Here is a 27,139-nt window from a genome sequence, read left to right on the forward strand (position 1 = left end):
AATCTAACCAAGAAAAAAGGAGCAAAAGAGAGAAGACACAGATTACCAATATCTGAAATGAATTAGAGATTATCATTACTGATGGCATGGACATTAAAAGGATAATAAAGGAATACTATGAACAAATCTATGCCCACAAATTCGACAACAGGTAAAATGGACCAGTTCTTTGAAAGATACCAAATCTCATACAGGAGAAATAGATAATATGAATAGATCTGTATCTATCAAGGAAGTTGAATCAATAATAAGTAAGCTTCCGCAACAGAAAGCACCAGGTTCTGATGGTTTCATTGGCAAGTTCTGCCAAATATTTAAGGCAGCAGTGATACCAATTCTCTACCATCTCTTTCAGAAAATATAAGCAAAGGAACACTTCCTGACTCATTTTATGAGGCCTGGAACATGATGTTCATTGCTAAGATGTAACCTTTGTGTGGCCTCCTGAATTCATGGTGTATTCACCAAAGTTCCTCACTTTGGCTACATCGGAAATACTGTGCATCTCTAGCACTATGTGACCTCTAAAATCTCAGTTTGGCTTTCAGCCATTAAGCGTGTGTTCTCTGCTAATCCTTATAGAGTTTGCTGTAAGCACATGCAGTTGAGGATTAGGCCAAAGACCTGAGGAGCATCTTTACGCAGATTTGTGGAAACTGTTCTCTGCCACTCCCTTCTATTCTGTACCTTTACTCACAAATTCCAGCTGCCTTAGCAATTCTTCATCCTCATGAAAATGCTAATGATTTACTGGGCTCCACTTATCTTTGCTGAAGTTTGGAAATGTTCCCAGACAGAAAACCAAGGTGAATATAAAACTTAATTTGTGTGCTCCCTCTTTTTAAAGGATTGCAACCTTGCATTTAAATCTACATGCAATGTTGGAAATGAGTTGCTTCATACATTTTGTCCAGTTGAAGGATAAGTCTAGTATATCCTTAAAATATCATGACTGTAACTGGAAACTTACTTATTTCTTCAACAATGGCTTATACTACATTCTCATTCTTCTTTCTGGAATTCCAGCAACATATACATACTCTTTCTCTGATGTCCCATATGGCATATTTTTTTTCCCATGTCATCTCTGAATATATTTTGTATTCTTCTCTCCCATTTCATCTTTTTGTGCTTCATGCTGAATCTTTTTGTCTGACTTGTCTTTCTTTTCATTAATTGTTTAGCCTCCCAATTGTACTTTAATTTTGTTAGTTTTAAGTTCTAGAATTTCCATTTTGTGTTTTTAAAAATTCCAATTATCTGATGATATTCTTTACTTGCCTTTTACTTTATAGAACATTTTAAGCATAGCTATTTTAAAGTCTGTTTCTTTTTTTTTTTGGTCTTTTTTTTTTAATCTTTTCTAGGGCTACACCCATGGCATATGGAAGTTCCCAGGCTAGGGGTCTAATCGGAACTGTAGCCGCTGGCCTACGCCAGAGCCACAGCAACACAGGATCCAAGCCATGTCTGTGACCAACACCACAGCTCACGGCAACGCCAGATCCTTAACCCACTGAGTGAGGCCAGGGATCAAACCCGCAAACTCACGATTCCTAGTCAGATTTGTTAGCCACTAAGCCATGATGGGAACTCCTAAAGTCTGTTTCTGGTAACTCCATATACTGGATCTCTGGAGATTATGATTCTATCATCATTTCTTGTCTTGTTTGTACATGTTTAAAAAAAATTATTTTGTGCAAGACATTAGATAGAAAAACTATAGAGTTAAGTTATATTTCTTCAGAGAGTATTTGTGTTTGCTCTGGAAGGAGGCTGTGAACACTAGCAAACCATGTCACTTTAATGAGCTCAAAAAAAAAAAATCTATGGTCAACTCTTTTTTTTTTTTTTTGGTCTTTTTAGGGCCATACCCATGGCATATGGAAGTTCCCAGGCTACCGTTGAATCAGAGCTATAGCTCCTGGCCTATGCCACAGCCACAGGTTTTACACAGTAAAGGAAATGCCAGATCTGAGCCACATCTGTGACCTACACCACAGCTCACATTAACACCAGATCCTTAACCCACTTGAATGGGGCTGGGAATCAAACCCATGCTCTCATGTATACTAGTTGGGTTCATTACCACTGAGCTACCTTGGGAACTCCCAGTTCCTTCTTCTTTTGGATCAAGGCTCCATAACTCTCCTATAAAAGTCTCTAGACTTTTGTCTGTTTTTGCATTTAATCTTGTCCAGTTTTAAAAATTGTTCTCAGTAGGAGAATTGAATTGAAATAATTTGTCTATCATCTCTGGGGAAATGGAACCCCGCATTTTTTTTCTGTAATATTTTCAATGGTGGAATGTAGGTCAGATACATTTTTTGAGGTTAGGCTTATTTTAAAATGTCTATTTATTCACACACGAAAGAAAACTCTGTTGTTGCAAGTGGCATTATTTCATTCTTTTTTATGGCTAATATCCCATTGTATACATGTACCACATCTTCTTTATCCATTCCTCTGTTGATGGACATTTAGGTTGCTTGTATGTCTTAGCTATTGTAAATAGTGCTACTGTGAAAATTGGGGTGCATGTATCTTTTCAAATTATGTTTTTTTTTATATGAATGCCCAGGAATGGGATTGCAGGATCATATATGATAACCTTTAAAAAAAAATTTTTTTTAAAGAACCTCTGTACCTTTCTCCATAGTGGCTGTACCAATTTACATTCCCATCAATAGTATAGGAGGGTTCCTTTTTCTTCACACCCTCTGTGGCGTTTATTGTTTGTAGACTTTTGATGATGGCCACTCCAGCTGGTGTGAGGGGATACCCCATTGTAGTTTTTTTTTTTTTTTTGCCATTTCTTGGGCCACTCCCATGGCATATGGAGGTTCCCAGGATAGGGATCTAATCGGAGCTGTAGCTGCCGGCGTACACCAGAGCCACAGCAACGCAGGATCCGAGCCGAGTCTTTGACCTACACCACAGCTCACGGCAATGCCGGATCGTTAACCCACTGAGCAAGGACAGGGATCGAACCCGCAACCTCATGGTTCCTAGTCGGATTCGTTAACCACTGTGCCATGATGGGAACTACCCCATTGTGGTTTTGATTTGCATTTCTCTCACAACTAGTGATATGGAACATCTTTTCATGTGTTCATTGGCCATCTGTATGTCTTCTCTGGAGAAATATCTATTTAGATCTTCTGCCCATTTTTTGACTTTTTTTTAAAAAATTTTTTTATTTTGAGCTGTATGACCTCTTTGTATATTTTGGCGATTAATCCCATGTTGGTCACATCATTTGCAAATATTTTCTCCCATTCTGTAGGTTCTTTTTTACTTGATTTTTGGTTTCCTTTACTGTGTAAAACCTGGAGATTATCATAATGTGAAGTAAACCAGGCAGAGGTAGGCAAATATCATATGATACTACTTATATGTGAAATTAAAAAAAAATGATACAAACCAGAGCGCCCTGTGGTCTAGTGGTTAGAATTCAGCATTTTCACTGCTGGTCTGGGGACTGAGATCCCATATTGAGCCACTGCACACTGTTGCCAAAAAAAAAAAAAAAAAAGGTTGCCAATAGGAAAATATATTTTTAAAAAATGATACAAATGAACTTATTTACAAAACAGAAATGGAAAAAAAAACAGAAATGGACTCAGAAACATAGAAAACAAACTTATGATTACTAAAGGGAAAAGGAAGGAAGAAGGATAAGTTAGGAGTTTGAGATTAAAGTCTACACACTATTATATATAAAATAGATAACCAGCAAGGACCTGCTGTATAGCACAGGGAACTATACTCAATGTCTTGTGGTTACCTATAATAGAAGAGAATGCAAAAAAACATATACGTACCAGAGTTCCCGTCGTGGCGCAGTGATTAATGAATCCGACTAGGAACCATGAGGTTGCAGGTTCAATCCCTGGCCTTGCTCAGTGAGTTGAGGATCCAGCATTGCCGTGAGCTGTGGTGTAGGTTGCAGATGCAGCTCGGATCCTGGCTTGCTGTGGCTCTGGCGTAGGCCGGTGGCTATGGCTCCAGTTGGACCCCTAGCCTGGGAACTCCATGTGCCGCGGGAGTGGCCCTAGAAAAGGCAAAAAGACAAAAAGACAAAAAAAAAAGTATAACTGAATTACTTTGCTAACTTGAAACTAACACAGCATTGTAAATCAACTGTACTCCAATAAAAAATGTTTTAAAAACATGCCAAAAAAAAGTAAGTAAACTTTGCTTCACTGTGAAAAATATGTAAAAATTACTTCATTGTTCTCTGGCACTCAGTTATGGAACACAAATTTTACATCATTGTGATTTTATGTTATAGGAGTTCCTTCTTTTGTTCTTAATTCTTGGAGACTTACTTATGTATTTAAATTATTTTTCTTAAATATTTCTATGGAAGAATCTTTTAATTAATTTTTGCCTGAAATGTGAAAAACACTTTCAGTCTGCAAATCCAGGTCCTCCTGCACCTGCAGCATGTGGAAGTTCCTAGGCTAGGGGTTGAATTGGAGCAGCAGCTGCTGGCCTACACCACAGTCATAGCAATGCCAAATTTGAGCCACATCTTCGACCTAAGCTGCAGCTTGCAGCAACTTAGGATCCTTAACTGACTGAGTGAGGCCAGGGATTGAACCTGCATCCTCATGAATACTAGCAGGATTCTTACCCTGCTGAGACACAATGGGAACTCCTAGGAAGTCCATGTCTGTTCTTAGTTTACTGAGAGTTTTTATCATGAATGAATGTCAGTTTTGGTCAAATGCATTTTCTCCTATTGAGATGATCATAGGACTTCCCTCCTTAATTCTGTTAATAAGGTGAATTCCACTGACTTACTTTGCAATGTTAAACCAACTTTGCATTCCTGGGGCAAGGTCTACATTGTCAGCTGCATTTTATTGCCAGATAGAATTTGCTAATTTTTTAAGTGTTTTTGCCTCTGCATTTATGAGGGATATTGATTTTTTTTTTTTTTTGGTAATGTTTTCATCTGGTTTTGTTTACAGAGTAGTTCTGACTTCATAAAATGAATTAGGAAGTATTTCTTCCTCTTCTACTTTTTGAAAGTTTATGTAGGATTTGTTTATCCCTTTAACAGTAGATAGTGAATCCATCTGGTAAATCCATCTGGGCTTGGGATTTTCCTTGTGGGAATGTTTTACATTATGAATTCAATTTAATATTTATGTGGCATTTAACTGTGTACTTTTTTTTAAAATTTATTTTATTTTTTTTATTTTTGCCTTTCTCTAAGGCTGCACCCGCGGCATATGGAGGCATATGGAGGTTCCCAGGCTTGGGGTCTAATGGGAGCTGTAGCCACTGGCCTACACCAGAGCCCCAGCAACACCAGATCTGAGGCAAGTCTTTGAGGCAATGCCGGATCCTTAACCTGCTGAGCGAGGCAAGGGATAGAACTCGCAATCTCATGCTTCCTATGTGGATTCCTTAACCACTGAGCCATGATGGGAACTCCCTACTTTTTATTAAATTGTATTGTGTAACCATGCTTTTTGATGAATGTGGGCATTTCATCCAACTTGTCCAATTTATTGACATGTGTGTAGTATCTCCAGTGATATCCTACCTTTCATTCCTGATATTGATAATTTGTTTCTTCTTTATTTTTAAATTCATCAGGCTGGCTAGGCAGCTTATTAATTTTGTTAACTTTCAAAAAAACAGCATTTTATTTTATGATTTTCTCTGTTGGTTTTCTGTTTTCAGTTTTATTGATTTCTGCTTCTGTCTTTATTATTTTCTTACTTCTACTAATGTTGAATTTTATTTTTTATCTTATTAGGTAAAAGTATGAATCATTTATTTTGGATCTTTTATATTTTCCAGTATGATAATTTAAAGTTATAAATATATCTCTAAGCATTGCTTTAGTTGCATCCTACAAATTTGATATGCTGTTGTTTCTTTATATTTCAGAACAGAATATTTTCTAATATTCTTTGTAATTTCTCTTTGATTCATGGGCTGATTAGAAGTATTTACGTAAATGTATAAATATTTGGTGATTTTACAGATATCTTTTTTGTTATTTAGTTCTAGTTTAATTCAATTGTGGTCAGAGAATATATTTTATGCTATCATTCTATCTGAATTTTTGAGGCTTACTTTATGGACCAGAATATCATCTTAGTAAATGTTGCCTGTGTCCTTAGTAAATGTTGCTTAGCCACCGTGTCTATTCTAAGGTGGTTGAATGGAGAATTCTATCACCAGCAATTAAGTCCAGTTGTTGAGAATATTGTTCAAATTTTCTATTTGTACTGATTTTTTGTCTTCTTTTTATCAATTACTGAGAAAGGATTGTTGAAATTTACAACACTAATTACGGACTTATTTATCCTTTTAGTTTGCTTAGTTTTGCTTCATGTAATTTGAAACTCTATCATTACACACACACATATTTATGATATTTTATCTTGATGAATTGGGACTTTCATCATTGTGAAATCTTCTTTATTACCAACAATATTCTGTGTCCTGGATTCTACTTGTCTGACAATTTTATAGATACTCCAGCTCTATGATTAGCATTTGCTTGGTATAAAATTTTCTATTATTTACTTTTAACTTTTATCTTTATATTATAAGTGAGTTTCACAGGCAGCATATATTTGGGTCACACTTTTTGAAAAAACTTAAATCCTATCTCACAATATCTTTTACATTATTTGCACATAATATATCTATTGTTTAGGCCTTTACACTTAATATAATTAGATATGATTGGACTTAAGTCAGTCATCTTCTTTGTTTTCTATTTGTTCTATCCTTCCTTTTCTTTTTAACATCCTGCCTTCTTTGGGGTTAATTTTTACTATTCCATTTTTTTATCTCCTTGAATTGTTAACTATAGTACTTTTTAAAAAGAATTACTGTATAATTCTGCAATTACAACATGCACCTTTAACTTCATAGTCTACTTTCAAGTAACATTATACTAGTTTATATGTAATGTGAGAACTCTGCACTTTCATTTTCCCCTTCCTATCCTTTTTGTTCTAGTTATCATTTATTTTACTATGTATAGTATTAGTCTCATAATATGTGGCTTTTTGTTTTAAATAGCAAATCATCTTTTAACATATTAATATGAGCATAAATTTGTAGTTGTTCACCATATTTATCATGCCCAGAACTCTTATGCCTTTGTGTAGACCCCAGCATCCATCTGGTATCATTTTCCTACAGCCTGAAGACCTTTCTTTAGCTTGTCTTTTAGTGGACCTCAGGTGTCAATGAATTCTCTTATCTTGTGTTTGTCTTCAAAGGATCTTTATTTCATATTCATATTTGAAGGATATTTTCACTGGGTATAGAATTCTAGGTTGACAGTTTTTTTCTTTCAGCCTATTAAAGATGTCGTTCCATTGTCTTCTGGCTTGCATTGTTTCTGGCGAGAAATCAGCGATCATTCTTATCTTTGTCCCCCCTGTAAGTAATGTGTCTTTTTTTCCCCTGGCTGCTTTTACAGTTTTTCTCTTTATCATTGGTTTTCATCAATTTGATTATAATGAGTTTTGGTGTGATTTTCTGTGCTTTTATTTTGCCTAAGATTCATTGAGCTTCTTAGACCTGTGGGTTTACAGCTTTCATTGAATTTGAAAAAATTTGGCCATTTCTTCTTCAAATATTCACTCCCACACCCCCACAACCTTGCTTCTTTTAGACTTTCAACAATATGTACTTTATATTGCCTGATATTTTCCCACAGCTCACTGAAGCTCTATTTATTTTTTTCTTCCAGTACTTCAGTTTGGGTAGCTTCTATTGTTATATCTTCGAAATCACTGATATTTTCTTCTGCATTGTCTAATTTTCAATTAAATCCATTCAGTGAATTTTTAATTTCTAATATTGTATTTTTAATTTTTAGAAATTCCGTTTTGCTCTTTTATTATATCTTTTATCTCTATCCTCATTGTGTTCATGTTCTACTTCAAATATGCTTATAGGAGCTGGTTTAAAGTTTTTGTTTGTAAAGTACCTCATCTCTATAGTTTCTAGGTTTGGCCAGTTTTTTTTTTTCTAATTATGAGTAACATTTTCTTCCCTTTTCAAATATCAAGTAATTTTTGACTGGATGATGGACTTCATGAATATTACATTATTAAATGTCTGGATTTTGCTGGCTTCCATTACAATGTGTTGAAATTTGTTTTGGCAGCAGACTTAATGGTGGGTCAGCTTGACTCTTTCAAGGCTTGTTATAATACTTTCTTAGGGAGTATAAGAAAGTAGCCATTTTCCTAATGTTAGTTTAGTCCAACTACTAAGGTATGACCTCCTAGAGTCTCACTTAAATGTCCTAGGTTTTCACTGAGTTCTCTCCACTCTGACTGGTTTGAGCTCAAATATCTCTCAGCTCTGTGTAAAATGTAGGAATTATTTACCTTGCAGATCCCATAGTTGTTCTTTATGTTCTAGTGCAGTTTTGCTTGCACATGCTCACCTTAGTATAAAGCCAAAGACTCAAAGGACTCCTACTCAGATATCTGAAATTCTTTCTTTGGTACTCTATCCAGAAAATTTAAGCCACCTTTTCTCTCTAAACTCTTGTTTTCAACCCCTCAGTTCAATGAAACCACCCTATTGTGCTTACCTTTCCACTTCTATGTCCAAGACCTGGATCTTGCTTCCAGGAAGAAACAAAGGGTGATTGTAGAACTCACTTCATTGTTTCTTCTCTCAAGAATCATTGTACTGTACTACCTGTAGTTCAATTTCTTAAAACAGTTGTTATATGTATTTTTCCAGTTTCTAGTTATTTATGGTGGGAGGGCAAGACTAATACCAGTTACTTTGGCATAGTTGGAAGCAGCATTCTTGTCTGCTATGTTTTTTTTTTAATTGTTATTTCCCCAATACATTTTTTTCCTACTGTACAGCATGGTGACCCAGTTACACATACATGTACACATTCTAATTTCTCACATTATCATGCTCCATCACAAGTGACTAGACATAGTTCCCAGTGCTACACAGCAGGATCTCATTGCTAATCCATTCCAAAGGCAATAGTTTACATCTATTAACTCCAAGATCCCAATCCATCCACTCCCTCCCCCTCCCCCTTGGCAACCACAAGTCTGTTCTCCAAGTACATGATTTTCTTTTCTGTGGAAAGGTTCATTTGTGCCATATATTAGATTCCAGATATAAGTGATATCATGTGGTTTTTGTCTTTCTCTTTCTGACTTACTTCATTCAATATGAGAGTCTCTAGTTCCATCCATGTTGCTGCAGGTGGCATTAGTTTGATCTTTTTAATGGCTAAGTAGTATTCCATTGTGTATATATATCACACCTTCCTAATGCAATCATCTCTCGGTGGACATTTGGGTTGTTTCTATGTCTTGGCTATTGTGAATTGTGCTTCAGTGAACATGTGGCTGCATGTATCTTTTAAGGAAAGTTTTGTCTGGATATATGCCCAAGAGTGGGATTGCTGCGTCATATGGTGATTCTATGTATAGATTTCTAAGGTACCTCCATACTGTTTTCCATAGTGGCTGTACCAGCTTACATTCCCACCAACAGTGCATGAGGGTTCCCTTTTCTCCACACCCCCTGCAGCATTTGTTATTTGTGGACTTATTAATGATGGCCATTCTGGCCTGTGTGAGGTGGTATCTCATGGTAGTTTTTATTTGCATTTCTCTAATAATTAGGGATGCTGTGCATTTTTTCATGTGCTGTTGGCCATCTGCACATCTTCCTTGGAAAAATGTCTATCAGGTCTTTTGCCCATTTTTCAATTGAGTTGTTGGCTGTTTTGCTGTTGAGTTGTACAAGTTGCTTGTATATTCTAGAGATTAAGGCTTTGTCCATTGCATCATTTAAAACTATTTTCTCCCACTCTGTAAGTTGTCTTTTTGTTTTCTTTTTGGTTTCCTTTGCCATGCAAAAGTTTCTCAGTTTGATTAGGTCCAATTGGCTTACTTTTGCTTTTATTTCTGTTGCTTTGGAAGACTGACCTGAGAAAATATTCATAAGGTTGATGTCAGAGAAAGTTGCCTATGTTCTCTTCCAGGAGTTTGATGGTGTCTTGTCTTACATTTAAGTCTTTAAGCCATTTTGAGTTTATTTTTGTGCATGGTGTGAGGGTGTGTTCTAGTTTCATTGATTTGCATGCAGCTGTTCAGGTTTCCCAGCAATACCTGCTCAAAAGACTGTCTTTTTCCCATTTTATGTTCTTGCCTCCTTTATCAAAGATTAATTGACCATAGGTGTCTGGGTTTACTTCTGGGTTCCCTATTCTGGTCCATTGGTCTATATGTCTGTTTTGATACCAGTACCACATTGTCCTGATTACTGTGGCTTTGTAATATTGCCTGAGGTCTGGGAGAATTATGCCTCCTGCTTGGTGTTTGTTCCTCAGGATTGGTCTGGCAATTCTGGGTCTTTGTGGTTCCATATAAATTTTTGAATTGTTTGTTCTAGTTCTGTGAAAAATGTCATGGGTAATTTGATAGGGATCACATTAAATATGTAGATTGCTTTGGGTAGTGTGGCCATTTTTATGGTATTAATTCTTCCAATCCAGGAGCATGGAATATCTTTCCATTTCTTTAATCCTCTTTAATTTCCTTGATTAATGATATATATATATATATATATATATATATATATATATATATACACACACACACACACACACACACACACACACACATACATACACACATTTGCTTTTATTTTCAAATGAAGGGCAGTCTATCATGTGTATATTTGCCATATGGTAAGGTATGTAGATTGTCCTTATATTAGAATTAATTGTGTTGGATTTCCCATCGTGGCTCAGTGATTAGTGAATCCAACTAGGAACCATGACTTTGTGGGTTCGATCCCTGGCCTTGCTCAGTGGGTTAAGGATCCAGCGTTGCCATGATCTGTTGTGTAGGTCACAGACACAGCTCAGATCTGGTGTTGCTGTGGCTGTGGTGTAGGCCAGTGGATTAGACCCCTATCCTGGGAACCTCCGTATGCTGCACGTATGGCCCTAGAAAAAGTCAAAAGACAAAAACAAACAAACAAAAAACTATTAATTGTATTGATTTTCCCAGTTACAAATACCTAGGCTCTGAGATTTTGATTCAGTATATCTAACATGGGGTTCCAAGCTTAATATTTTAAAAACCTTGCAAGTTATTTCTAATACACAACAAAAGCCGATCATCAATGTTCTAGTAAGTTTAAATTGAGTGTGACTTTGGTGAACTTAAAGGAGGTATCCTATAAGGTTACCTCCTTAGGTTAGTGCTTAGGTTAGTGAGTCCCTGTAAAAATAGAACGCAAAGTTGGAGGATTAGGACCTTCTGAATATCCCCACCATGCATATATAAATCCTTAATTTCTGGCAGGGCAGGATTCTTTGGAGCCCTGATCATGTGCTATGGCCGTTTCACTTTCTGATTTATTTTTACCTATGCCATAATGGTTGTTATATATTTTGAATATTACTTCTATCTAAAAATATCAAGAACTTTTCTTAATATTTATAAAGTGATCTGCCAATATTCTCAAAATGTGTGGATTCGGAGATGGTTGGCAAATTTCATCTTGCAGGCCACTTTGTTGTGATTGATGATGACTTTCTGGAGCTCAGTATTGAGAAAGATTCTAAGGTCAGTTCTTGACTCAGTAGGAAAGAATGCTCTGATGGATTAGGGATATCTGTCATGAGTTTGGGATTTGAGGAATAGGGTACATGTCCCATGTATTTGCAACTTCTGTGCTGGTTAAAGCCAATCTTTTTCTCTTGATTTCTCTAGTTACACAAGAAAACTTGTTGCTACTGTCTCTATCCTGACTTTTCTACATGTAGAAAACAAATCTTACCCATTACAGAATGTTTTTTATTCAAGTTATTTGTTCACCTATCCATTCCTTATTTATTTCCTCATTCTCTCTCCTTCAAAAGGTATAAGCAGTATGACAATACGTTATCAGAGTAATTGTTTCTAGTCTGTATACTTCTTATTTTCTTTTAAAATAAATAGACCCTTTGTGTGTTTTCCAAGGTCAGTGGTTCTGTTGATTATATTCTCCTGAATCTCAAATCAGACACAGAATCTTCTACCTGGTCTAACAATAGGATAGAAGAATTGAAGTTGGGACACTCTTAGAAGGAAGATTTTTATAAAATATTTAGAGTATAAATTAGGCTCAGGTCATTAATAGCAATATTTTTGAATTATAGTTAGACATGTAACTAAGAATATCATCTCATTTGCAAATTTTTATATATTAGGTCAACCGTGGAATTATAAGACGAGAATACAACAATTTAGAAAATGTCCTATTTTCAAACATATAATCCTATTACATTTTTAAAATAGTGGAATATTGTTAGCTTAGTGCTTTGGGCCACAGAATCATCTACATGATGACAATTGTAATTCTCATTCTGATTTTTCTCAAATCACTTGGTTATTGTCCTCATTCTGGTGTATACTGTGTCAAGGAGTTGGGTATTAACAAACTAGCAGAGATTTAGACTGTGGGTAATGTGTGAGAGAGATGCATTTCATTTGGGCAAGAAACTCATCTTTCCAATCTTTACATTTGATGGGGATGGGGTGGGAAATAGGATGGTAGAGGTTATCTTACCATTCATTTCAGTTATTATTAATATTTTTCTTTTTTTTCTTTTTTGGGTGCCCCTGTGGCATATGGAGTTCCTGGATCAGGGATTAGATCTGAGCTGCATTTGTGACCTATGCAGTAGCTGTGGCAATGCCAAATCTTTTAACCCACTGTGCTGGGGTTGGGGAACAAACCTGCGTGTTGGTGTTGCAGAGACACCACCGATCCCATTGTGTCACAGCCGGAAGTCCAGATATTATTAATTTTAAACAATGCCTGGTGCCAAAAATCTAGCATGTTTAGCATAGTATGCTGTAGTGAAAAGAGCAGTCTTGAGAACCAAGGGATAGATGTTATAGTCCTATCTTGTTATTTGCTAACTCTGTGACCATAGCAAACTACTTAACCTTTTAAACTTTAACTACATATAGAATGAGGCTAATACTCTGCTGTACCTATTCCTGAGTTGTTGGGAGGTCAACTGAGACCATAGATGTGAAAATTTTTAAGAACTACTAATAGTATATCATTGTGAAATAATATTATGATATTGGGTATGCCATTTTATACCAGCTTGTCTCTCCCCCTGCAAAAATGGATGGAGTTGTGATATCTTTGCGTAAGAATACTTCATAGGTTTTAAAGAAATAAATATTTTAGGAAGCCTTCCGATGGTGGCTCTATTTAGGAAAAAGAAAACTGGTGAAGTATCTGCTGTGTTTTTACTAGGGAACAAATGATTTCAATGAGAAATATTCATTGGCTGTGTTTTGCTTTACAGCTTGGAACCCCATCCACTGCCAGCACATTGAATGCCACAACGCAATTAACAAACCAGCTGTGAAGGTACTGTTTTATTAGATCTGGTTCCGTATTGCACTGTCAGTGGTCAGATTACCAAAAGCAAATTGCTGAATGAAATGGAGATGGGATCTTTTTCTGTAAAGCGGAAGCCTGTATTCTGTGGTAATCTCAGGTTACTGTGCTGTACTCTGATCCGACTATAGTTTGGTAGATTGGTTCAAGACACAGTAATAGTGGTATCTACAGATGTACCTATGAATTCATAGCAAAGTGCTATGGAGCACTGGACTAATTATAGGAATAATCCTAGTGAAATGCCTACATAGTCTTTGGCTGATTTCTATCTGGGCTAATAAACTCAGGGAAGTGTAGTGTACTTTGTCCTTGTTTTCACGTGTTCTCTGTAAGTGATAAGGTCTAGTATGTGACTGTGGTCTACACACTATTGGTCTAGTGTGTGAATGTGAATTCAGGAGTCATAAGATAAAAACAGATAAAATTATTATGTCTTAGCTCAGATTACAGATGTGACTTAGTTGAAATGACTGAGGGGTAGCTGGACAGCAAACACATGGGAAATTACATTGGAGGTAAGGGTAAGGTGGTTAAGAAAGGTCAAGTCACTCTCCTAAGGTCACTCAGCCAGAACTAGGTACCTTGACTCTTGGGGTTTCTCTTTCTTTTCTTTTCTTCTTCTTCTTTTTTTTTTCCTGCCTTTTTTTAGGGCCTGAAGGTTCCCAGGCTAGGGGCTGAATCAGAGCTGTAGCTGCTGGCTTACACCACAGCTCATGGCAACACCAGATCCATAACCCACTGAGTGAGGCCAGGGATCGAATCTGCAACCTCATGGTTCCTAGTGGGACTCGTTTCTGCTGTGCCACAATGGGAACTCCAGCATTATTCTTTTTTACCATGTCAGGTTGGTTCTATCCAGCTATAACCCCGACTCCTTGAAGCTGAATATAGAGAACAATGATCACAAGCACTTAACAAAATTACCTATGGCATATTTGTTGGATACAACACTTGAGTGGAGAGAGCTATGTATAGATTCGCAAGGGTTAATTTTTATACTATGAGAAGTGGGAGTTAAGCAATTAGAGTTGAGATTACTTTTTAGAATCTATTGTCATGGGAGTTTGCCTCCTTTGTTCTATAGATAGGTGGACTGTAAAGACTACCAAATAGGGGTGGGGGGATGGGCTGGGGTTTTGGGGTGGAAATGCTATAAAACTGGGTTGTGATGATCATCATACAACTACAAATGTAATAAAGTTTATTGACAGGAAAAAAGGACTACCAAATAATAGAAAAATAATACTATCATTTTATAGAAACAGAGTAGAAGAGGTAAAGTGAGATATAAAAATATAAATATAAGTGGAACCAAAAGAAACATACGTAGAATAAGATATGTGTTTTATAGACCCAAAGTGGCAGAAGAGTGCTAACTATCACCTTGTCATCTAGCTATATCTTACTGACAAAGGGCGCCCATGTATTATTATCCTTGAATGCTTGATCTGTTTTTTTTTTCTTTTTTTTCTCTTTTTCATTTTAGGGCCGCATTAGTGGCATATGGAAGTTCCCAGGCTAGGGGTTGCATCAGAGATGCAGCTCTGGCATCTGCCACAGCCACAGCAAGGCGGGATCTGAGCTGCATCTGTGACCTATGCTGCAGTTCATGGCAACGCTGGATCCTTAACCCGCTAAGGAAAGCCAGGGATTGAACCCACATCCTCATGGATACTATTCGGATTCATAACCCACTGAGCCACAATGGGAACTCTGATTTCTGCTTTTGTGAAAGCAAATTGAATGAATTTATGTTGAGAAAGAGTGGCTGAGAGTAACCCACCAATGGAAGCATGGTCCTCTCCCATTCTGCTATGTGCACCCTTCCTTTGAACTTCCATAGACATTTGGCATTCAAAGGTACTTTTCTCTGGTATGAGGACATTTTGAGCTAAACACAGGTGAGTTCATATATTATTCATGGACTTCAGCTTAATCCTTCACAATGGTGAGGTGTTCACCGTTCCCCTAGTTTATGTATCTGTCCTTTCTTCCTGCCTAAGTTACTACACCTTTTCTTGGTTCACCCACACATCCACAGAAAGGAGGTAACTTAAAATCTGTCCAGTTTTTCCAGTTATATTTTTTCCTTGATTTTATGTCAGACTGCATTCTTAGGAGTCCTCTGACTTCCTGGTTAGTACTGATTTTTGGCTTCCCACCCACAGAAATCATCGTGAGTTGGATTTTCTCCCTTTCTTTTAGGCAACAGCCCAGTCCACTCCTATGGCCTGGCCTCACTTTTTTTGGGGGAGGGAAGGGTGTGCCCAAGGCATGTAGAGGTTCCCATGCCAGGGATCAAACCCAAGTCACAGCCATAGCCAGAGCCATAGCAGTGACCATGAGGGATTCTTAACCTGTTGAGCCACCAGGGAATCCCTGGGCTCACTTTTCCCACAGACCATTCCCAATAGCCAGTCCTCCATCATAATCCAAACCATCCTATTTTCTGTCATTTTTTTTTTCTGCAAATAAAGATTTATTGAAACACAGCCACACCCTTGTCATTTTTTAAATTGAGGTAAACTTCACACAACATAAAGCTAACAAACAAATTTAAAGTGAACAATTCAGTGGCATTTATCACATTCACAATGTTGTGCAACTACCACTTCTACCTAGTTCAAAATATTTTTTCACTCCCCCCAAATTTTACTTTCTGAACTCCAATTTTCCTAAGGAGCTTCCTTTTGCATTTCCTTCCTTTCTTTCTTTCCTTCTTTCTCTCTTCCTTCCTTCCTTCCTTCCTTCCTTCCTTCCTTCCTCCCTCCCTCCCTCCCTCCCCCACCTTTCTTTCTTTCTTTGTTTCGTCTTTTTAGGGCCGTACCTGCAGCATATGGAGGTTCCCAGGCTAGGGGGCTAATCAGAACTGTAGCTGCCGGCCTACACCACAGCCACAGCCACAGCCACAGCCACAGCCACAGCCACAGCCTACACCACAGCCACAGCCACAGCCACAGCCACAGCCACAGCAATGCCAGATCTGAGCCGTGTCTTGACCTACACCACAGCTCACATCAAGGCTGGATCCTTAACCCACTGCAAGGCCAGGGATCGAACCCTCAACCTCATGGCTCCTAGTCAGATTCGTTTCTGCTGTGCCACAACAGGAACTCCCCTTTTGCATTTTCTCTCTTCACTTCCCAGAAAGGTAATATTCTTATTGACATTTCCTGTGCTGGGGCTGTATTTGTGTGACAGCAGGTCTGGCTCAAGGTTGTTCTTGCTTTACAATTTCAGCACTCCCCTAACCCAAGTAGATATGACCTTATGACATGTTGATCAAAGGTATCCAACATTCAGATGCTTACAGAATAATGATAAATGAAAAGGAAATTATGAAATTGTACAGTAAAATACGAATTTAGTTTAAAAATTACATATATGTATTTTATATTTATATTCATAATGAAAAACAACCAGTAATGCCCATCAAAATGTTACCAGTGATTTTATGTGGAAATTCCCAGGCTAGGGGTCAAATTGGAGCTGCAAAGGCAAATCTATCTTTCTTCCTTCCTTCCTTCGTTCCTTCCTTTCTTCTTTCCTTCTTTCCTTCCTTCCTTTCTTTCTTTCTTTCTTTCTTTCTTTCTTTCTTTCTTTCTTTCTTTCTTTCTTTCTTTCTTTCTTTCTTTCTTCCTTTCTTTCTTTTTTTTTGTCTTTTGTCTTTTTAGGGCCGCACCTGCGGCATATGGAGGTTCCCAGGCTAATCGGAGCTGTTGCTGCTGGCCTACACCACAGCCACAGCAACGCCAGATCCGAGCCACATCTGTGACCTACACCACAGCTCATGGCAACACCGGATCCTTAACCCACTGAGCGAGGCCAGGGATTGAACCCATAACCTCATGGTTCCTAGTTGGATTCGTTTCCACTGCGCCATGACGGAACTCCTTTTTCTTTTTTTGGCAATGGAAAATCTGAGCCACATCTGTGACCTACACCACAGCTCATGGAGATGCCAGATGAGTGAGGCCAGGGATCAAACCTGCATCCTCATGGATACTAATTGGGTTCATTACCACTGAGCCACAATGGGAACTCTGAGATGAATGGTTAATGAGTTATTTAAATTTTCTTCTTTCCTTCATTTTCTACAGCTTCCACCTTGGGCATATATTATATTTATACATAACTATTTTTAAATGTAACAGTCAGATATGAACATATTAATATGTATATAAACTGACCTGTTCAGAGCAGCGCAGAATTGACGCTCCTAGCCACAAATCTGGGAGGGTCATGTTAATTAATTCATTTAACATGTTCTACTGGCTAATCTCTAATGACTCTTTGTAGTTCTAACATCCTAGGAGTTTTTCCTTTGGGGTGGAATGAAAAAATATGTTTACCTGATAGAGATATCAATGACTCATTAGAAATGAGAGTAAAATGACTGTATTGAAGAAGAGGTCTACATCGGGTGCATGGAAAAAACTCAGGGAAAATGCAAGTATATTTTCAAAAAGCCTAATATCTCCACAACAGTGAGCTATATCACTAGGCAGTAGTTGTTACTGAACCAAAGTCAATCTACTGATGTTGATTTCGATGAAGGAAAGTGCAGCATTTATTGCAAGCTGCCTTATCAGTAATCCAGGACGGCTAGTGCTGACAAAACCCAGACTCCCTCGTGTGTTTCAGGAGAGCATTTTTAAAGACCAGGTAACTGTATGTGTGTGTGTGTGTGTGTATGTGTGTGTGTCACAGGGTCTGTGATCAGCTCCTGCACAATTTTCTGATTCACTGATGGTGAGCCAACAGGGCAGTTATCACAGGGGTTAGCATTATCAATCCATATATCTCCATTTGTGGTGGTTTTAACATCTGTAAAACAACTCAGGAAATGTGCATCAGATGCCATTATCTTGGTACTTCAGAAAGGAGTATAACAGAGGATGTGGGGATGAGTTCTGTTCAGGGAAGCCCTATAGGGTCCTGCTCAGTTACATAATAATTTGCCAAGTAGAAAAGTATTATCTATTTTTTTTTTGCAATATGCTGCAAAATATACTTTTTAGGCAAGAGCCAAAAGTTAGGATAGGATTCTAAAATGAAAGTATGATGAAACTTAGAGCTCATTATATCACACTCTGCTTTTTGTTTTACTTGGTTCTGTTTGAAAATCACTTTAGGAAATATCTTAAATCCCAGATAAATAGCTACCACAGGAGTCAGCAAATGATGGCCTGCAGCCATACCTGGCCTGCTGCCTGTTTCAGCAAATAAAGTTTTATTGGAACATAGCTATGCTCATTTGTTTATGTATTGTCTCTGTCTGCTTTTATACTACAACAGCAGGGTTGAGTAGTTGTGAAAGAGAATGCATGAACCATAAAGCCTGAAGTGTTTACTCTCTGATTATAGAAAGTTTGCCAATCCCCAGTTAACACACCAAAAATTAGTCATTGATTCAAAGGAAGCATGAATCTTGCCTAAGGAAAATTTTCACACTGGGCCTTTAGCATCAGGGAATATATAATTTATAGATTTTGATGGTATAATTATTTAGATTTAGGAATTCTAACTCTTGTTTCCCCAGTCATTGAAATTCCTAAGAGTTTTAACTTTAAATGACAAGCTGTTTGGGTTGTAAGTTCAGCTCATTTATCCCCTTCACATCAGAAAACAAACAAACTCCCCCCCCAAAAGCCCCAAAGCCTAGAGAAAAGGCAGAGTGAAGTTCTAGAAGAATTTGTATACTAGTCATGCTAATTGCATAATCAGCTATAGCATGGATTATTTCTTAAAGGGCAGAAAGAGAACTCAAAGTGACTTTAGTAAGTCATAGACATTGAAACTGATGCAAAATACAAAATTCAGCTAGTTATCTGAATGTTTTGTCCGCTTGATTTAAAACATCCAGGAGTTCCCTTGTGGTGCAGTCGGTTAAGGATTCAGTGTTGTCACAGAAGCAGCTCTGGTCACTGCTCTGGCGTGTTTTCAGTCCCTGGCCTGGGAACTTCCACACGCCATGGTTGCGGCCAAAGCAAAAACAATCTAGATATTTGAAATATCTTAATGATCAACTGTATGATTAACAGTTTTTGTCTCTGTACTTGGGCTAATGAAGACAGCCATAAATAATTCAAAATTGAAGAGAGCACTGCAGTGTTAAGCAAACTACAGGTCATACATGTGGAAGGAAAAAAACCCAAAAAACAAAAACACCTGAAAATGAAATGTTGGATATGTAGATTAAGGTTCTTAAGATTCTAGAGTAAGGAAAGTAAATCACTCAATGTTAGATTTAATGCTGACTTTTCTGAATGAGGTTTATTTTGAGAAGCAAAATTCTCTACTGCCAGCTTTTTGGTAACAGTTACGATTTTTTAAATCTTAATAATATATTTTCCTTTTCCTGAAGAGAGATTACTGTGTTTACTACACTAAAGAAGGAGTAATGTATGAGTAATACAGAAGCAATTTGTGCAGCCACTGAGCAAGATGACTTTTTATCTTTGTAGAGTGAGGGTGGATTTCCAGATACTATTTGTTACCTGAATTGGAAATAACAGGAGAAATGAAAAAAAAAACCACAGTCGCCACATTTAAGTCTCCAGTGTGGAAAAAAACAGTTATAGGTTGAATGGGTTTGACTAAAAACATTTATTTCTATTTTGCTTTTGAAAACCTATTATTGAAACATTTGTGCTCTTGATCGAGGAAACATGAGAAATAGGAGCATTCATCCTGTCTTTTCATCTCTTTCAGATGTGTATAGACCCTTCCCTGTCAGTAGCTTTGGGTGATAAACCACCCCCGTTGTACCTCTGTGAAGAGTGCAGCCAGAGAATTGCTGGGTAGGTATAAGAGAAGGAGAAAGGGCACCCAGGAGAAGAAAGCAATTACTTCGACTTAAATTGGTTACGTTACCCTCATTTCCCACTAGTCTCTGTTTTTTAAAGGTTAGTTTGTCAGATATTTAACATAGAGCAAACATTCATTTGAAAAGTTTTCAGCGTTGAAAAGTTGCTGTACTTCCCTCCATATGACGAGAGAAAGCAATTCCACTTAACAAAGCAGCTCCCATTTTCAAGCAACCCTGTTCAAAAGGCCACAGAAACTGGTTTTCCGACATGACGTAGAATTCATATGGACTTTCTGTGCTTGGTAGTTTCACAGAAGTACATTCAGCTTTCATGTTGCATTTTAGTTGACTTAATTCACATCTGGAAAATATCATTTAAAGATAACTGAATATAATGAAATGCCTATAATTTATAATTCAGCTGGAATGCACTAGACGTTTAAAAAGTTTATTATGATAGTGTTCTTAATTACATTCCTTTCTATTAAAAGCCTTTTAGCCATAGCGTGCTGCTTATAAACACGCATGTGGAAGGGAATCATTGCAAAAAAGCTCAAAAATGAATTTTGCTCTTCTTTATAGGGACCACAGTGAATGGTTGATTGACGTTCTTCTGCCGCAAGGTATGGTGTATTTCAGAAAGGATGAATAATGCGTAATCATGACTAATGGCACAGTTGATTTTTCTCCTTTCGTACTGTTTTATTTTACAAAGAGAGCAACCAAAGTATTATTTTCTGTGAATATTCGTTGATATCAAACATTCTATCAATGTCTTGCTAGTCATATAGCCGCACATTTACTAATGAGGGAAGGGGTGTCGCATCTACCAAAATTAAGGGTAGATGTTGGAATTAGGATTCTGTATGACCGAAGCTGAATTCTGTCTTAAGGGATTTTCTGTGTGTATAACAAGTGTTGGCAATGATATGTTTGCTGTGCCAGGACAGAAAGGGAATATGGAACACCCGTGAGAAGAGCACTGAATCATAGGTCTTTCTCCTGCCACTATTACTAACTCTGTGCTTTAAGGGCAAATCATGTAATTGCTCTGAGCGTCAGTTTCCCCTTTAGTAAAATGGGGGCAAATCATATCTGACCCATCTCGATGAAAATCTAAGATTGTAGTGCTTGCAGTTTATTCTGAAAGCTACGCCTGATAAGTTGACAGGTTGCAGGCAGAACATTTCTCTATACGTGGGGAAGCAAGTATTCCAGCCGCCTAAATGGAGGCTGAAATGACCAGGAAAAATACTCAGGAAAGCAGAGGAAAGATGAAAGGTAGAAAAACCTGGGGCCCTGCTGCATACAGATCAGGCACACAGAAGGGACTAGGTCCATAACTTCATAAGTAGATAATAAAAGAAACTGTATGAAAGGCCTTATTTAAAAAAATGTAAAAACTTTAACTAAATTTGAACATTTAAAAAGAATTTAAGGCCTTTCCTTATTGATAATTACACTATTTCTTCATAGTCTAACCTTTAATATTAGATTATCTCAACCTTAAATAAAATTGTTTAGTGAATGCTCTCCATCTGTAAAATGGATCAGTAATGTCAGCCTCTATATCCTTCAGAGATATTTAAAAAAATTATCTGAGAATATCTGTAAAAAGATTTGGCTTATATGAGTAAAGGTAATTTTTTTCTCCTTAAATTAGGCTATCTTGTTAGTGAACTTCCTTTGCTCTGGGGTAAAATCAAGAGGTTTTAAAGGTTCTAAACTACATTTTAAATATCATATATGTTGCTGAATGCTGGTCATCATCTCCAGGTGACATGCATCTGTGGGAGAGAATTGATGACAACTTTTCATTATTTATCCAGAGATGTGACCTACTAACCTCAGGTTACGATAAACTTCAAGATGTCAAACTATTAAATAATCATTAAGTATACAAAACTGGTTTTAAAAATCAAGTTACAATTTCATTGATTTGACATCTGCTAATTTATAATTTCCAGACAGAGTTGGGAGAGACATTTACCTTTGGTCTTTTTTAATAAATTGTAACATCGACTATTAAAGGTTTGGTTTATTTTTCGAGTACTTACTATTTGAGGGGAAATGTCAGCATATTCCTGGAAACATTATTTTCAAGTACTCACAATCATCAGTTTTCATGGAAATAGTTGGTATGCCGACTAAAAAGAGTTTTTATCTGTTATGAAAGTCAATCCTAAGGTAAAAAGTAGTTTGACAGCCTTACTCCAACTGGCCCATCCATGGGTTTGAAAATTGCTTTCTCTTAAATAAGCTGGCAGCTGGTTTTGTACTAGTTAAGGACCAATGCAAGTTGATAGTTCCAGTCTAATTCCACCAAGCTATTAAGCTTTTTCTACAGTTCTGACATAGCAAGTCATCTCCATGGTGAAACTTTAAGTATATCACGTCAGCTTGGTGTCATAGCGTATGGAAGAGCAGTAAAAAGGGAATCCAGGGCTGTTCACTCTAGATCGGCTCTACCACTGATAGCCTGTGTGATCCTGAACCAGTCATGTAACCCTAAGTTTTGCCCCGTCAAGTGAGGGGTGAGGTTAAAGTTATTTGAATTCTAACTCATGTCTGAGAAAGTTGAACTACCTCTAAGATTAGTTAAAGTTATTTGCATCATACAGGTATTTTTAACTTCATTAAACATAACTAGATAACAGTTTATGACACAAGTGAGAAGATGTTTTGGCCAAGTCTGGAGATTGTGTTACTAAGTCGGTTTTTACTCCCCTTGGTGGCTGCCCTTATTTTAAATGGGCTCTCTTTCTTTGTTGATATTGTGTGTACCTTCCCCTTACAGCTGAAATATCTGCTATATGTCAGAAGAAGGTAAGAGCAAACCATTTGTGTGGTGGGGCATGAACTGTTGTGTTTGTATGTAAATTCATTCATTGACATCTGCCTCATTTCTGCACCATGGTTTCTCAGTATGTACGTGTCACTGTATTTGTGAAGGGGGAAAAGAAATAATTCGGCATGCAAGATTGCTGTGTCTGAATGTTCTCTATTTCCATTTCTGCTTTTGCTCACCCATCGTATGCACAATGTTTTTGAAAAGTAATCTGAAATAAAAGCATATGTGTAACTCTGGGATAAAAGTCTAAATACAAAAAGGTTTGAATGACAATGCAGTACATGCAACTTAACTTTGGGAAAGGGTGATCTTATTTGCTAAAAATCCTTATTATTTGAAAGTGAAGTGCAGATAGTCCAATATATGTGTGTCAAAAACATACCCAGATCAAATACATACAGAAAATATTCAGTTATATGTAAGTTGAAGGGTCTCTCTAGTTAAATATTCCACTTTCAGAAAGCCACTGCTTATGACAGCTTCCCTAAGCCATTTGCATCCTTTCTTGTTCTAGCTGTTGAAAAGTACAGAGAAGGTAGTATGGTGTCATACAAAGAACTTTGGACTCATTGGTTGAGATACTTGGTGTCTGGCCAGCTCTGTTCCCACTTACTTATGAGACCATGTACAAGTCCTTTAAATTTTGGGGGGAGTTAGTTATGAGCGAACATCTTTGGAGGGCTGGTTCAGTTATCCATTGCCATTTAATAAACCATCCTAAAATGTATTGGCTTATAACAACAAATAGTTATTTGATCATAGTTCTTCGGATGAGCAATTTTGGCTCTACTCACCTCAGTAGTTCTCTTGATAAACTCCTCTAGCCTCACTCATGTATTTGCAATCAGTTGGTGGGTAGGCTGGCAATTGGTTGGTCCCAGATGACTTTACTCCCATGTCCGAGGCCTCAGGTGGTACGGCTAGAATGGTGGGGGTGGCTAGAATGTCTGACCCTCCATCTTTCCATTAGGCGTCTCATCCTCCAGAAGGTTAGGTTGGATTTGTTCACAACGTAGCAGAGTTCTGAGAAAATGGGAGAGGGGGTTGCAAGGTCTTTTGAGATGGAAGCACATAAGTCACATGGCATCACTTCAGCTGCATTCTGTTGGTCAGGGACAGTCCGGTTCCAAGTAGTGGGGAAGTAGACTCCACCTCTTTATAGAAGGAGCAGCAAGAATTCTGTGGTCATATTTAATCTCTTATAACCTACTCTCTGGACATAATTACTTACCTTCTTTCCATATGCCAAATATTCTCACCACCTTACAAGACTGCCAAACATCTTATCCACTTACGACTTCAGGCTTAAAGTCCATTGTCTTGTCATCGGTGTCTGGTCTGGTCACTGATAAAACTCCTTGGGTACAAATTTTCTTGAACCAGAGATTTGTGAAATAAAAAAGCAAGTTATCTGCCCTCTACCTACTCAACACAAAATGATGAGATAGGGATAGGATAACAGCAATAGACCTCTGTTCAAAAAGAGGAAGAGGAAGCAGATTGCTGTTACTTGTCCATGGCAGCTCTAGCCATGAGTATGTCAACTGTTCCTCTGTCTCCAGGGACAGCAAATGTGCCTTGACTAGGATCTGACCTTGCTTCCTGGAAATAGTTTCGTATTTCACTTCTGTCCTGGGCTCTTTGCTTTCGTCTCTGAGACATCTTCAATAAGAAATGACCCATGTTGCAGCAGAGTAACTCTCTCAGTCTGCTTCTTGTGTGTTGAAGTTGAGTTTCCATCGACCCCTTTTCATGTTGAACTATGTCTGTCCCCTTTAGTCTGCTGATGGTGCTTTCACTAGTGTGACTTTCTTGAAAACTTTGTGGATTTTCAGTGATTCTTATTGGGGTTTGGTGCCCTCAAACCCATATCTATAACTCTTTTTGAAACAGTTCCTTCTATATTACTTTGGGCATTTCAGTCTTCTGCCCTTAAAATTATTAGAAGCCGGATTCTAGCTGAGAGGCTCAACTGGGCATCACCTTCTATCTTTCTGAAGTTTTAACAAAAGATCATAGAGTCATTCAGCATACTTTTGATTTGATTTTTATTCTGATGCTATTTCTTACTTCGAAACCTTTTTTCTTTTTTTTTAAGCCGGAAAGACTAAGATAAAAAATAGTTTTATATTCTACATTGCATGTTCTAGGTCTGGTGGTAGCCCTAATATAATTGATACTCAGAGTGGATCATTTTTTAATACTTCCTTCCTTTACATGACAAAATCATTTTCAGTAATAAGCTTAAAATTAGCACATTTTTATTATTTATCCTTTAATGAATTTTTTTTTTGTCTTTTTGCCTTTTCTAGGGCTGCTCCCGCGGCATATGGAAGTCCCCAGGCTAGGGGTCCAGTCAGAGCTGTAGCTGCTGGCCCATGCCGGAGCCACAGCAACTCGGGTTCCGAACCGAGTCTGCAACCTACACCACAGCTCAACCCACTGAGCAAGGCCAGTGATCGAACCCGAAATCTCTTGGTTCCTAGTTGGATTCGTCAACCACTGAGCCACAATGGGAACTCCCAATAAATGTTGTGTTTTATGTGAAAGTTAATTTGGAGAATTTCCAGTCAGTTCATAATCGATCAGAATTGTTTGAGCTTGCTTTGAGCAAAGTTTGTGTCTTTACCTCTTTCAGTAGTACTTATTCCTACATTTGAATGGTAGGTTTGAAATGAACATCAAATACAAGACTAAATCAAATCTACTTCAATTAAAAAAAAACCCTAAATTAAAAAAAGATTGTATCAGGAATTCCAGTCCTGGCGCAGCAGAAGTGAACCCAACTAGGAACCATGAGGTTGTGGGTTTGATACCTGGTTTTGCTCAGTGGGTTAAGGATCTGGTGTTGCTGTGAGCTGTGGTATAGGCCAGCAGCTGTAGCTCCGATTTGACTCCTAGCCTGGGAACCTCCATATGCCACAGGTTTGGGAAGATAAAAAGGAAAAAAAAAAAGGATTATATTGAATAAGCATCAAGAGACAGATCTTCTTTATTTCAGTTCCATCATTCTCTGAGACCACTGGGAGTTATTTATTTATGTTTAAAATTCAAAGCAGTGATGGAGTTCCCGTCGTGGCACAGTGGTTAACGAATCTGACTAGGAACCATGAGGTTGCGGGTTCGGTCCCTGCCCTTGCTCAGTGGGTTAACTATCCGGCGTTGCCGTGAGCTGTGGTGTAGGCTGCAGACGCAGCTCGGATCCCGATTTGCTGTGGCTCTGGCGTAGGCTGGCGGCTACAGCTCCGATTCAACCCCTAGCCTGGGAACCTCCATTTGCCGTGGGAGCGGCCCAAAGAAATAGCAAAAAGACAAAATAAATAAATAAATAAATAAAATAAAATTCAAAGCAGTGAAAGAGTACCTTGGGTGAACATTTGAAAACCTGCCCAGCTGAATCTGAACCTAAGGAAATCTCTCTAGTTTACTTTTCTTTTTCTCTAGTTTACTTTTGAAATGAATTCATGTCCACAGGGTTGAAGACTGACTGTGGCTTGGAAATATTGAAACTTAGTAGGAACAACAGCAATTGTTTAAGACTTTGACCAACCAAAGATTATTTAGGGGCAAACTGTTTTATAATAATAGATAATATTTAGAACTGATGGTGCAGGGTGATGAAGCAGGTTGATTTTTATCGACATTCCTAATACTAATGTATGCAGTACATCCAGACACTGCCTAAGGAGTCACTCAGAACATAGTAGCATAAAACAACAACCACTTAGTTATACTTACAGATTCTGAGGATTAGGAATTTGGACAGGACACGGTCCACAGCCTATCTCTGCTTGATGTTGTTTGGGGCCTCATCTGGGAAGACCAAATAGCTAGGGGCTGGAACTCTCTAGAGGTGTCTAGATCATAGGATTGGGCTCTGGGATGGGTGACGTGAAGGCTGGGTCTAGCTGGCACTGTTGAGTAGAGACTAACACATTGCCTCTCCATGAGCCTTGGCCATGGCCGAGTTCTGTAAAGAGTAGCCTGATGGGAAGCTTCTGAAGAAAGAATGTTCCAAG

At 37.8% G+C, this 27,139-nt stretch overlaps 1 protein-coding gene across 4 annotated transcripts in view; it reads left to right on the forward strand.

Annotated features, from left to right (window-relative positions):
* Nucleotides 1–27,139, forward strand: part of UNC79 (unc-79 homolog, NALCN channel complex subunit) — a 263,893-nt gene that overhangs the window by 87,743 nt on the left and 149,011 nt on the right. For all 4 annotated transcript variants that reach the window (XM_047795599.1, XM_047795600.1, XM_047795601.1 and 1 more), the window contains 4 exons: nt 13,361–13,425; nt 20,173–20,261; nt 20,852–20,892; nt 23,067–23,095. In XM_047795599.1, coding sequence (XP_047651555.1) covers nt 13,361–13,425; nt 20,173–20,261; nt 20,852–20,892; nt 23,067–23,095 — 224 coding nt within the window. The remainder of the gene's footprint in view (nt 1–13,360; nt 13,426–20,172; nt 20,262–20,851; nt 20,893–23,066; nt 23,096–27,139) is intronic.

This window comes from Phacochoerus africanus, chromosome 9, assembly GCF_016906955.1.
Source record: "Phacochoerus africanus isolate WHEZ1 chromosome 9, ROS_Pafr_v1, whole genome shotgun sequence".
Lineage (NCBI taxonomy): Eukaryota > Metazoa > Chordata > Mammalia > Artiodactyla > Suidae > Phacochoerus > Phacochoerus africanus.